This window comes from Callithrix jacchus, chromosome 15 (assembly GCF_049354715.1).
Source record: "Callithrix jacchus isolate 240 chromosome 15, calJac240_pri, whole genome shotgun sequence".
In the NCBI taxonomy this organism is placed as follows: Eukaryota; Metazoa; Chordata; class Mammalia; order Primates; family Cebidae; genus Callithrix; species Callithrix jacchus.
This window is the reverse complement of record NC_133516.1, coordinates 8,813,408-8,826,104: the sequence shown is the minus strand read 5'-3', so window position 1 is coordinate 8,826,104 and position 12,697 is coordinate 8,813,408. Positions and strand designations below refer to the sequence as shown.

Below are 12,697 nucleotides of genomic sequence, written 5' to 3'. Positions count from 1 at the left end.
TGAATGTACATTTGTCTCCTTTAAACCTAGGGAAAAAAATCATTACAACTGTCATTTTAGAACTGCTGTTTGTATTTCTTTCTGAAAAGCAGAAATGGTAGTGAATAGTTCTCCTGATTATTTTTTTAGAGATAGTGAGGGAAAGGCATAGCAAAGTCCAAAGAATAAGACGGGCAAAAAAAAGCTAGGTAATAAAAGTTTTGGCTGGGGTATTGCTCTAACGCATGAGATTTATAAGACCAAAAAACTGATTAAAGCCACTTTGCTCACCAATGTTCTTATTCTCAGCCCTATACTAGTTTGAGAATTACTTAAATCTTGAAGTAACATTAAACACTGTTCTGTGCAGGCAGAGGTTCTATCTTACGAGCTCTGTAACCTTGGATAGTGACTTCCTTTTCCCTCATTTGTAATACAGATGCTGAAAGAAATCACTGGATAATATAAAAAGGACGCATAGGGCCTGACACACAGAAACTGCACCACGTGACTTCTACCAAGTTGCCACCCAGAGCTCAGCACATCCGTAGAATGGTTTGGTTCTTAGGCCAACATACAAGTCTACATTTAATCTTTAAATAACAGTTCTAACTTCAGTGTTCTAGTGATAAATGGTGCAATAGGGGATCAATCCATCTCCAACCTGGACAGTTATTCTCATATCCAAGTCACACTTAATCTGCTTACAGAGACTTATGCAGATATTTTCTCCCATTCTGCAGGTTGTCTGTTCACTGTGTTACTTCTTTTGCTGTGCAAAAGCTTCTTAGTTTACCTAAGTCCTATTTTGTTTTTGTTGTGTTTAAGACACCAGTCTCGCCGTCACCAACTGGAGTGCAGTGGCACAATCAGAGCCCACTGCAGCCTCAAACTCCTGGGCTCAAGTGATCCTCCTGCATAGCTGGGACTGTAGGCATATACCACCACACCCAGCTTATTTGTAAATGTTTTGTAGAGATGGAGTCATGCTGTGTTGCCCAGGCCAGTCAATGTCTTGCCTCAAGCAATCTTCTTGCCTCAGCCTCAAGTGCTGGGATTACAGGCATGAGCCACTGTGCTCAGCCCCTTTTGCTTGTACTTTTGGTCTTAATCATGAATGTGCTTATACCAATGCTGGTAGGTTGGGAGGGGGTGAGGTAAGAGAAATTATGTAATGGGTGCAATGTGTAACATTTGGGTGATGGTTAAGCTAGAAGCCCAGACTTCACTATGCAATATATCCATGTAACAAAAATGCATTTGTACCCCCTTCAATTTATATGAATTTAAGAAAAAAAATTTTTTAATGGTGTGTTTAAAACTGTAAGCTGTACTAGGTATTCCAAAAGGTCAAGGACTATGCCAAGAGATAGTTTTCACTCTATAAACACCACTACATAGGACACTATGTAAAGATGATACTGGAGCTATTAATACATAGAATTAAGGACTCTTTTGAGAAGAATTTCTTAAAAGAAGCTGCTGCTTGGTGCAAAGACTAATGCTTTGAGTGACTAACCCCATTTCTACCACCATAATCTATTGCTCTTGACCAGTGTTTCCCTTCCCTGTTTTGCAAATGGTTGCAAACCATATTTCAGATTTTTCACTAGGCCCTCATCCGTGGAGTTTGATAGTACAAAATAATACACACCCAGTACTTAATGCCTGGACTTTTTACTGTTGGCAAGAACTGCAAGACAGAACAGGGAATAAAAGTCTCCTCTTCCTGTATTATTCTCCCTCACTTAGACTTCGGTAGACACCCAGCTACCACCTATTTATCTAGCGTCATCGTGTGTGACAGTATCCAAAGCCTGTTATAATTTACAGCTTCAAGAAGCTTAAACTGCAGACACTCCAATGACATCACAAACCCAATACCTACAACTCCTATCTCTATCTCCTAAAGAATATACTATAGTATTTTCAGCAATCGGGGAGTCTTTTTGTTCTTCAGCTTTAGCTGCTGGAACTTATTCTGAGTAAAACCAGGCTCTGGTTGGTCTAGTTATTTATTCAGACTCTGAGGAAGAGTTCACCAGGGAAGATTGAAGGGACAGGAGGCAGTTTGAGGTGGAGAAATGCAGGTCAGATTTCAAAACATGCCTGGTGCCTTCTGGACTGAACATCTGCAATACTACGACAGTTTCCTAATTTTCTTTCCCTAGAGAAAAGCCAGATTTACAATGTCATTCTCTGCTACTGGTATGTTTTTTGCTAGAAAGTTTTTTTTCTTTTCTGATGTACTCTTGCCTGGAATATAGGCCCTAAGGGTCTTGCAAATATTTCAAGTTAAAAAGCTTTTTGTCGCTACAATGCTAGCAACGGGTAAAAAGAATGGAGAAACCAGCAAAATGGGCTTCTATTCAACTTTTACGGTCTTGTTCCTCAGGCGCTTACACTGGGTGCAAGCTGATGACTGTTCACAACCACTTTTAATCAAATTGAGTTTTAGAGGAAAATTAAGACAAATAATCTGTCCACCATTTAAAAATAACTGGGCAAACATGTAATATTTAAACTGATCAATATAAAACAGTTCAAGAAACACTCAAACATATAATCTTTCAAAAGCTGATGATCTTTAATTTAACAGAAAAGAAAATCATTTTTTATAAAAATGATCCATGAGTTCAATGCACAAATTTTCTCTCTAACAGCAGGATAAGATGGACCCAGGAATTCTCATATACCGTAACAGAAAGAAGAAACAGTATTTTCAGAGAATTATCTTTAAGTGAAGAAATTCAAACTGTAATATACTATACATAAATACATACATAAAAAGCCTAAAAACCAAGCTGTGACAAGGGACCTACAACTGAAAGAAAATTTGAGAAAAGCTTAAAAGCATTTGTTTCCTGTGATCTCGACACATAATTTTAGGAGCAGAGATTTCTGCACTTAAGTGTTATGACTAAAAATACCCAAAACCTTACTTAATGGCATTCTGTGTAATGGCGCTGATATCCTTGGTGTATTAATTTTTTGACTTATTTCCTTTTTCTTTTTCAAATTCAGCTATCTGATTGAATATATTGAGTAAGTTCTGAGGTAAATTTTTTTTAACACTGCTTTCTGAGTGTCCTTTGCTACTTAATGCAGCTTCCTCTGGAACCTCTGTTTTGCTATCCTCCCCATAATCGTCCTCTCTTTCATATTCTCCTTGACTTGTATTTAACCGGTATCTTTGCTCATGTCTACTGAAATCACGTGATCCAGAGTGAGTATACTTTTTATATTTCTCACCTGACTTCCAAGAGTAGTCTGAGCTTGCTGGTGAGGTAGAATGCCTCACAGAACCTGGTTCCCACCTTCTATAGTGCTCTTTTCTTCCATCTATATCCTTTTCAAATCTCCTATAACCATGTATCTTGTCCTCTGAATTCCTAGAGAAAAAATCTGAGGAATTTCTTCTACTAGAAAAATGTCTTTCTGATTTATATGGCTTTTCGGTTTTGCTACTACCTGCTTGGGTTTTATAGCTATTATAAAAACCTCTTGGGTCTTCAGACCTACCTCCAAAATCATCCGGTATTTCAAGTGAAGATGAAGAGAGAGGGCATCTATCTTTCTCTTTGATCTGTGTCTTTTCACACTGTAACCTAGCCTGCTTTCCCAGGAGTTTCTCCACTTCTTGTTTATGGTTAAGAAAAGATGCTGAAGTATTAGCTGGAACTGGGTAGCACTCATCTTTCCTATTCTGATCTATCTGAGTTGAGGATGCCCTAGATGAATGCCTTCTGGAACTTCGAGAAGACTCTGAATGGTTCCTCTTATGTTTCTTATGCCTTTTGTGACCAGAAGATGAAGAGGATGATGAAGAAGACACTGATTCATCAGCAGAAGAAACACTTGAAGAGGAAGAAGTTGATTTTCTTCTTTTCTTCTTTAGCCTAAAAAAAAGTTTACCTTGTCATATATGTACAAAAATGTTTCTAAATTATTCATAAAGATGTGGGTCCTATTTGTTTCCTTTAAAGATTTTATAAAACTGTGGTTCAGATACATGATATAATAATCTCAGCTACTACAAGACCTAATATTACCATTAAGCACTTTTGGGAGGAAAAAATGTTTGCAGACATGTATCATTTTAAGTAAATCCATCATTTTTGAAAGAAAGGCTTTTTCAACGCTATCTTAAAAACTTAAGACTACTAAACACATACAGGAGAGAATTCGAGTTTTGTACTTGGCTACTCTAGTTCATGGTTTCTTCACCTGATTACTGGTATTTTCAGCCTAAGAATTCTTTGTCGGGGGTGGGCATGGGAGCTGTCCTGTGCACTACAGTGTGTTTAATAGCATCCCTGACCAACACACATTAGATGCAGTGGCACCCTATTAGTTATGGCAATCACAAATGTCTCCAGATGTTGTCAAATGTCTCTGGGGGAATAAATCCACTCGTGGCTGAGAATCACTGCTGTAGTTCTAAAACATTTCTTCCTAAAATACAATTAAAGGAACTTATTCTGTATTTTAATTCTAAAGTTAATTTTTTTTGTAGAATTCTAGGCTTAAATTCCACTTCATCTCTTTAATAGGAAAATACATGGAATACATACTTGCTAAACATTCTTAATAGTCATTGATTACCACTTGAAATACCTTCATATTTTTATTTGCTTTACCTCCAGTATGGCACTTTAGGTTCAATTCAGTAGGTGCCTTTAAGTTTAAAAGTACTGAATATTATAGTTTACCTCTTCTCTTCTTTTAAGAGCTTACGCAATTTTTCTGCACTTGTTTCTATTTTCTTTGTTTTCTGCTTTTCTTCCTTTTCAGCTTGTTTTTCTCTTAATTCCAAAGATTTCTTTTAGAACCCAGATATCGAAAAAAACCACACGTTAAAAATAGCAGAATATATAAAAACCCGGTATTCAAAAGACCACCCCCAACCAGAAGCCCAATTCAGTAAAACCAAATCACCATACAGCCAGCATTAAGCAGTATTTTTTTTAACATAAAGAAATTAATCATATGGATGTTTGGCATTAATCATTGAAATGGCCAGAGCAGCATTGAGGACCATATTGCAGTTGGTATCCCATCAAAAAAGGGGAAGCCATTGCAGTGGTACCCATAACCAAAAGTGCAAGAAAGGTTAAAAAGTAAAAAATAATTATTTTTAAAAATGGAAAAATGTAGACACATTTTACACATAAAATTCAAATAAACACATTCCATTAAGGTGAATTGAAGGAGGAATCACCATGTTCAAATACAAACCATTTTCAAAAATAGCACAGCCCAGTTGGATGCATGATTACATAGGAAATCATTTTCCAGTTTGTGGATGGGGAGGAGCAGCACCAGATGTCCCAGACACAGCAGCAATGGTCCAATTCAGAAGAAAATGCATGAGAAAACATCATCATCAGTATTACAGGAAAAGACAATTTAAAATATGTCTCAAAAAGGCTCATAAGTAGCTCATAGTAGCAACAATGATAATTTTTAAATCACCAGGTAAGCTCACTACAGGGACATTTCTCAAAACCACATACCATATTTAGGCAATAGGAGTTTCCTCACAGCTATTTTTACTTTCAAGTATGGACAAAAACAGAGGCACTATGAAGCAATGTCAAACCCAATTAGGAAAGACTGTACCTAAAAAGAAACTTCATAATGCCTTAACTTAAGTAACCTAGAATAGCTTTCTTAGAAGAAAATTAAGTTTGGCTGTCAATTTCAAATATCACTAAATTTCTAGGAGGAAATAAGGAATCACCTGCATATATTTATGAAGCTTCTGCAAAGCATCCTCTGCATCTTTAAAAGTCTCATCCAATGCCAAGGCTTTCTTATAGTAACTTTCAGCATTTAAAAACTTTTCTTCTTCTTCTAACCTAAATTTGAAAGAAAGATTTAGCTTTTTTGTATAAATAACAAAAGTATACAAATATGCATACAGGTCAGAGGCTTATAAAAGAAAGCTTATTAGGGAAAAGCCATATTTAGTAAATTATTTTCCAAAATGAAAAACACCCAAATAATATGCTTTTTATTATAATTTATTTCACAGACCACATAAACAGAGATCCATTACTAGTAGCTAAAGCTATATGTCCAATATTGGCACATTTTTGCAGTAATACATGAAAACCCACAATAAACAGGTATCCACAAATTTAGTATAATCTTGAACTTTAGCACAGAATTATACTGTCAGGCCTTTTCCTCTAGCAGTTTATGAAAAATTATCTATAGAAAATGTTGGAAATCCCAACACACATGTATGTTACAATATGCCTGTAAATAGCATAATCGTTAGATGTAGCTCACAAGTCTATGTTGTGAAAAACCAGAATTGGAAAGTTTGGGCATAGAGCGGTCAAAGGACGTTGGAAAGTGCTTTTGGGTCTTAGACGGAAAAAGAAATTACTGAACAAATACAATGGGATCACTTTTGTGTCAGCATACTGGATGTGGGAAACAAAGGACAAGTCAAAGATGAGCAACATCTCTGGCTTAGGTAACTGGATAGTATCATTATTCACTCGGCTAAAAGACACCAATACAAAGCTGTAACACAACCACATGTAAGTAGGTACTAGTTGTCTACCTAGTAAGAATGTAAAATGCTGCTCCAATCATTAAATAGAAGTTCCTATGAATTATAAACGAATATTACAAAATCTCATTAACTTGAAATTTGTGATCACAAACTGGAAGGGCTATATAAATAGAAATAATTACGCAAATTCGTGACCAGAAAAGAGATGCATCAATTCTAAAAAAAATTAACAATGAGAGATGCTATTGATTATAAACTGGCTTCTGTTTTCACAAAAGCCATAATTACAGCTTTTAATTACTAAAGCAGTCTGTTACTAAATTATATTTAAAGTATTACGTTTCTTGGAAATACTTTGTAAATCAGACTGGTGTGTTAATCACTAAATATTTTACAAACTACTATGCTAGGTATTATGCCAGCATCTCAAGATAATAACGTAATTATAGTTTTGTTCTTAATTTGCTCTTCCTTAAAGAATATTTACTACAAATATCCTTTTTAGTGTGAAGACTAGAGTTGATTTTACTAAACAGTGGAGTAATAAGCTGAATATAAGGGCAAAATCTTACAATTAACTGTAGAACACTTGATTCATATTTTGGACATTATACTACTCAAATGATGACATGAATTTAGAAATTCATTATTAAACCAGACTCTTGTACTTTTCCATTTATTTTTTGAACCAAAAGTGTTCTAAATTAAGTGCCTTAAGAAACTATTTCCTTATGTTAAGTTCAAAATCTTTTAGTGGTTGTTTCAACATTAGACCTCTACTATTAAACAAAATCTGACACTTACTGCCCTCCTCTCTCTACAAGTGTCTGGCAGAGGTATTTTCTAGCATTTCTGTGAGTTGGACAGTTTTCCAATGCAAGCTCGAAATCTTCTATTGCTTTGTTCAGACTTCCTTTTGTCGCATATCTGGAGACAAGAAACACAATTAAAGGGATGTATCTCACAAGCTCTTCATAAATCCTGTTCACGTTTACCTGGTAAACATTCTTAAAATCCATGCATGATTCACTTACAATGCTCCGCGAGCTACTAAAGCTTCCACATTTTGTTTGTCTATTTCCAGAGCTTTATTGTATTCATTCATAGCATCCACATGGCGTCCAACTTTAAAATAATCAACTCCAATCTTCACACTAAAAAAGATATTTGTAAAGCATCATAAACACTTCAAAGAATATCTAAATAAAATGTTAGTGTGAATAAGTTTGAAAAGCAAATGTCATCAAACTTGGCAAATATTTAGTTTTCAGAATATTCACAATATACCTAAGAAGGATTCTTCTGCCTTTGGACATTTTCATAACAAATATTGGTGAAACCCAGATAACAATACTAACTCCTTTTGAGAAAACAGAAATGCTAAATAAAACTTAAGTCTGTTAAGTGTAAAATTTAAGACTACTTACATCTTATAAAATGAAAAATGTAAATCTATTCTAAAAAAATTAACAATGAAAGAAATTAAAAGCTCATGTGAAAAAGGCATCCCTTTATCTCAAACAAATTTCAGTCTTAATGATGATATAAGCATGCTTGCCTTGCCCTAAGCTTCTAGATGAGATAATGCAATTGTTGAAAGACAGTCTTCATACCATTTTAAAGCCCAAGATGCAGATTGTTTTTTTCTCAATGCAGAAGCAAAATCATCTTCAGAGAAATTTTTGCTATAAAAAAAAATTTAAAAGTTAAATCAAAAATATTTTTAAATTAATTATACTTAATTCTGCTTGACAGGCACTCAACACTGAAAGTATGAATCCCAAGCAAGAAATTCACATTCTATTCACATGGCAAAACGTTTGAACTTTTGAAATGATTATTGTTAAACAGTATTTTTCTTTAGTATACATACAAAATTATTAAAAAGTTTCTGCATCCTTCTCCATAAGACAGTCCAGTTCAGAAGATTCAGTCAACCTTTGGCATATGCCTGCTACTAGGTGGCTTAGGATAGTCATATACATCCTTCAGCTACGCAGCTTCTGAGCTTAGCCCCACTCCCCTTACCACCTAAGAGAATAACACTGATTTACTATACCTTTGTAGGCCTCTCATTAAAGATGGTGGATTAGATTCATCTATTCCTAGTTTTTCTAGAAGGAATTCAACTACTCCTGGATTAACAAATCCCAAGGAACTCTGCATGATATTTTCATAGGACTCCAAAGAATTGCTATTTAGTTCAACACTTCTCCTTAGAAAAAGAAAATATACACCAACACAAAAATCGTAAAATGACCAATCTGACATTCCATTTCCAGTAAAGAAACAATATTATCATATGAGGTTGAAATACTAATACCATTTTTGCATGAGGTGTGGCAATATTATGATATGGTTTCTTTTACCAAGTCTAAGTGATTTAATGGTTACAGAAACAAAATGAATGCATTTTGCAATAAGCGAAATTAAAATTCCCCTTTGTTGTCAAGTTTGACAAAATTTGGTATTCTTCAATTCAAGAGACTTTTGTAATGAACTGTTGAAATAATATGGATAAATTACCTGTAGTACAAAGGAAGCTCTTCAGAGCTAATTACGCCTAATTTAATACCAGATAGGTGTGGTGGGAGAGAAGAGCTATACAGAGATACTGCTAGCTTTTCATGGTATCTGTCAATATCCTTGATTCCAGCTTAAGAGAAAAAAAAGAGAGAGAAAACTAAGCTGATTAGTAAGAAATGTAAACTAACATAATATATAAATATAAAAAATATAAAACTTCCCAAACACTATCCTCTTAGACTGTATTTGCTAAAATTAATAGAAACAAAAATTCAACAATCATCACTTTTTCATTAGTATGATGAAACTAATCACCTCGAATGATGTCACCAGTTTGGTAATATGATAAAGGATCCCCATGGTTACTGTGAGAAGGCACATCTCTTAAGGGACAAAGAGCCTGTAATGAGAAGTATTTTAAAACACCAGACATTTCAAGCTTTGGTTAGAACAGTGTCTTCTTTTATCCTAGTTGTTCAGTATTAAACAGCTAATATTTGAATGTCCTAAAGTAAAAATTTAAATGAGGATGTAGTTAAAAGTACTTTCCATGTCCAAACACAGTAAAATATGTTAGTTAAAAAACTAAAATCCCATGAAACTTTCCATTAGTTTCAGGAACCAAATATGATGGATTATGACAATATACTACACTCTCAAAAGCAAATTAAAGTTGTCTATAAGGTATAAGTTTTCCAATGAAAATGAAATGTGAATTCTCCAAAGTTTTTTTGTCTGTTATCCAGTCTGTGACACATTCTGCTTTTCTTCCTTTTCATCTGCCTGGATAGATAGCAAATACCCAATCTTTTGTCATCACATATTAATTGAAATTCAGGACTACTTATCTTGGGCAAAGTACCTTATTATAAGGTACAAACCACTTATGTTTAATTACTATAAATAAGCAAATGACAGAAATTTCTCTCCACATTATCCACATGAAAATATCTAATGCCAAATATTAACTAATTAAAAATACATATGTTCAACTACAAGAAATAAGTCCGAATACCAATCAACCTCACCATATCCACTGATATCTCTTGGAGCATTTAAAAAAGGACAATGTGCCTACCAATCAGATTTTAAATTTTAAAAATGCCCCCAAACCAGAAATAGAGGGAGAAACTGGGTAAGTAACTTTCACTAATGTTTTTTTAACGATTTTTCTACAATTAACATGTAATTCCCCAAAGTATCTTGTTAGGTATTACTTGAGTACAACTGCATGCAAATATTTAATCATTGCATTGCGATGACTTAACAAAAATAGAAGCAATCCAAATAACAAAAATAACTTACTGTGATTTCTAAGTGGGATATATCTCTCATGATTCCACTTCCTAAACAGATCAACACCATGAAAAAACCGAATTCCCGAATGGAACTAATTCTTCCAATCACTATATCACCACGCTCAATATCTCGGAAAAACAGCTCTCTCCGATCCACACTAGGTATCTCCATGAATTGCTCTAAAGGTGGCATGACTGCATAGTGATCTGAAAAGCAATTAACAAAATCACTAACAATTGCTTTGAGTTCCTTCTCACCTGAAGTATTGTTAAACCAAACCGCAATCTTCAAGAGTTTCAGGCTAAACCCACCTTCACTGTCTTCGTTAATTTCAGAAGTTGCAGGTGCATCTGATTTCCAGGAAACGGCAAAAAGCAGATCCGCTTTTTTGGAGATGAATTTCTGTATCTCAATGTTGTCAACTCTCTTCTCTTTCCTTAAAAAGAAAAAAATATATATGAAAATGGGTTTATCTAGAAAGCCTTTTTACTTCCAACCTTCGGCTAATGGTTTTCATCGCCCATTCTGCTCCATCTTAAGCTCCAGCCCATACACCCTGGGAGAAAATGGTTGAGGGTGGGGGGCGAGGGGAGGGATAGCAGGGAGTGGGGAGACTGGCGAGGGACAATAGGAGAAATACCTAATGTGGGTGATGGGGGGCGGGGAATGGATGCAGCAAACCACCATGGCGTGTGTATACCTATGTAACAATCTCGCAAGATCTGAACATGTACCCCAAAACTTAAAAAAAAAAAAAAGTTTTAACTAGGCATTCCCTCATTAACCAACCTGGAGATGAAGGGCGGGCAAACTTAAAAAGTGCGGCCTCCAACCCAGATACGAACGCCTAAGGAATTTTAGCTAAGGAATCTGAGAAAAAGTTCAGCGCGCACCCGGCATTGCACACACCAGGGGCGTCCCCACAGTCCACTCAGCCCGAGGCACCAGCGCGATCCTCCGGTGCTCACGGCCGCGGTTCCACTTGCTCGAGACGCAGTCCCTGGGCGGCAGGAGTGGCAGCCAGAGCTGCGACCCCTCTCCCGTTGCGCAGCGGCACCAACGTCTCCTTACCTGCCCTGCAACGCCTGCTGCGGCGGGGGGCCCCGGACTGGGTCCGCGGCCGACCCCAGGAGGCTCCGGAAGTGCGGATTGTCCTGCTGCTCGCTCCGAAGAAGCGAGAGCAAAGACGACCCGTGGCAATTCAGCGACTGCCGCAGAAGGTCACGGTCCATGGCCAGAGACTGCAGGCCCGGCGACTGACGGGCTGACCGTCCCGGGTTCCGTGTCAGCTACCTGCGCCGGGTGGTTCCAGAAGCAGAAGAAGCATTCCGAGGGCTGCCGGAAGTACACGGCACAGACGGTTACATACGGAAGTGTTTCCGGGCCGCCCCTAAGGCGGCGCGGGCGGGCTCAGCCTCGGTATCGCGAGACCGGGCGAGACTACGGCATCGCGGAGGATTGGGCGCAGCATTGCTGGGGCCCGAGGCGCACTAGGGCTTCCGGAAGTGACGTGTGTGAGAAGCTTGCTTTTAAAAAATGTACGTGAGGTCGTTATTACGTCGCAATAGCTCGAACTCCAATCTAGGGTAAATAATAATTCCTTCTCGTGTTCATCGAGGTGCTTCTAAGTGCCGGTGCCAGGGTCAGAGCCACAGACGAGGCCCTCGCACGAGCCTCCTCCCTCATGAACCAATGCCTGTGCCTGTAACCGCGTTCCACCCGCGGCTCCAGGAACGTTTCCAGGTGCTTCAAAGGGCAGAAGAAAGGATGGACGCGGACATTTGTTAAGCATCTAGAGTGGTGTTCGCCATCCACACCCCACTTACCGGTAGTGATTGTGAGTTCTGAAACCAGAGTGGCTTTAATGTCTCGCCCTGTGCATACGCCACGCTGGTGTTACGATCACTGTAACGCAGACATGCATTTCTTATTTAGTCTATCTCAGCGGTTGCTCGAAATATAGCGTCTGTAGTACTTATTGTATGGTGATGTTTAGCGAAACTCAACCTGCGTAGTTATGGACGATTCAAGTGATTTTCAAAGAGAATTTCAGCGTGGGTCCCCCATTCCCTTACTGACTTGAGAACATAACCCCTACGGTAGACACTGTACTTTCATTTTAGAGAGCAGAGAAACGTGCTCAGAGAACCTCAGTGAATTGCTCAATGTCACACAGCTAGTAAGAGGCTAGAGTTAGGATTCCAAACGAAGTGTTAATGCATCTTCACAGGCAGAGTTGCTGGACTGAGTATTTTATTATACAGAAGGTCTAACGAGCCGTAACTTTGAGATAATGTAGCTTCGTTTTACTCTGGTAAAAAATTTGTGCCATTTAAATATGTTCAGTATAAATAGTTCAGTATA

At 37.3% G+C, this 12,697-nt stretch overlaps 1 protein-coding gene across 4 annotated transcripts; it reads right to left on the bottom strand.

Annotated features, from left to right (window-relative positions):
• Window positions 1-2,542: 2,542 nt before the first annotated feature.
• TTC14 (tetratricopeptide repeat domain 14) lies at window positions 2,543-11,670 on the bottom strand. 4 transcript variants are annotated; one of them, XR_008476550.2, is made up of 12 exons: window positions 11,405-11,670; window positions 10,645-10,769; window positions 10,340-10,539; window positions 9,350-9,434; window positions 9,035-9,164; window positions 8,568-8,723; window positions 8,122-8,193; window positions 7,543-7,662; window positions 7,313-7,435; window positions 5,218-5,840; window positions 4,692-4,801; window positions 2,543-3,878 (listed from the first exon to the last, which is right to left on the bottom strand). XR_008476550.2 is itself a non-coding variant. In XM_002758088.5 (12 exons), exons 1-12 carry the CDS (start codon window positions 11,563-11,565, stop codon window positions 2,963-2,965), a joined length of 2,316 nt encoding a protein of 771 aa, XP_002758134.1. In that variant the 5' UTR covers window positions 11,566-11,670; the 3' UTR covers window positions 2,543-2,962. The 4 variants fall into 4 exon arrangements, 2 of the variants coding, with proteins under 2 accessions (XP_002758134.1, XP_035130200.1); XR_013526881.1 differs by having other exon boundaries at window positions 4,692-4,784; window positions 5,723-5,840; XM_002758088.5 differs by having other exon boundaries at window positions 5,723-5,840.
• Window positions 11,671-12,697: the final 1,027 nt, after the last annotated feature.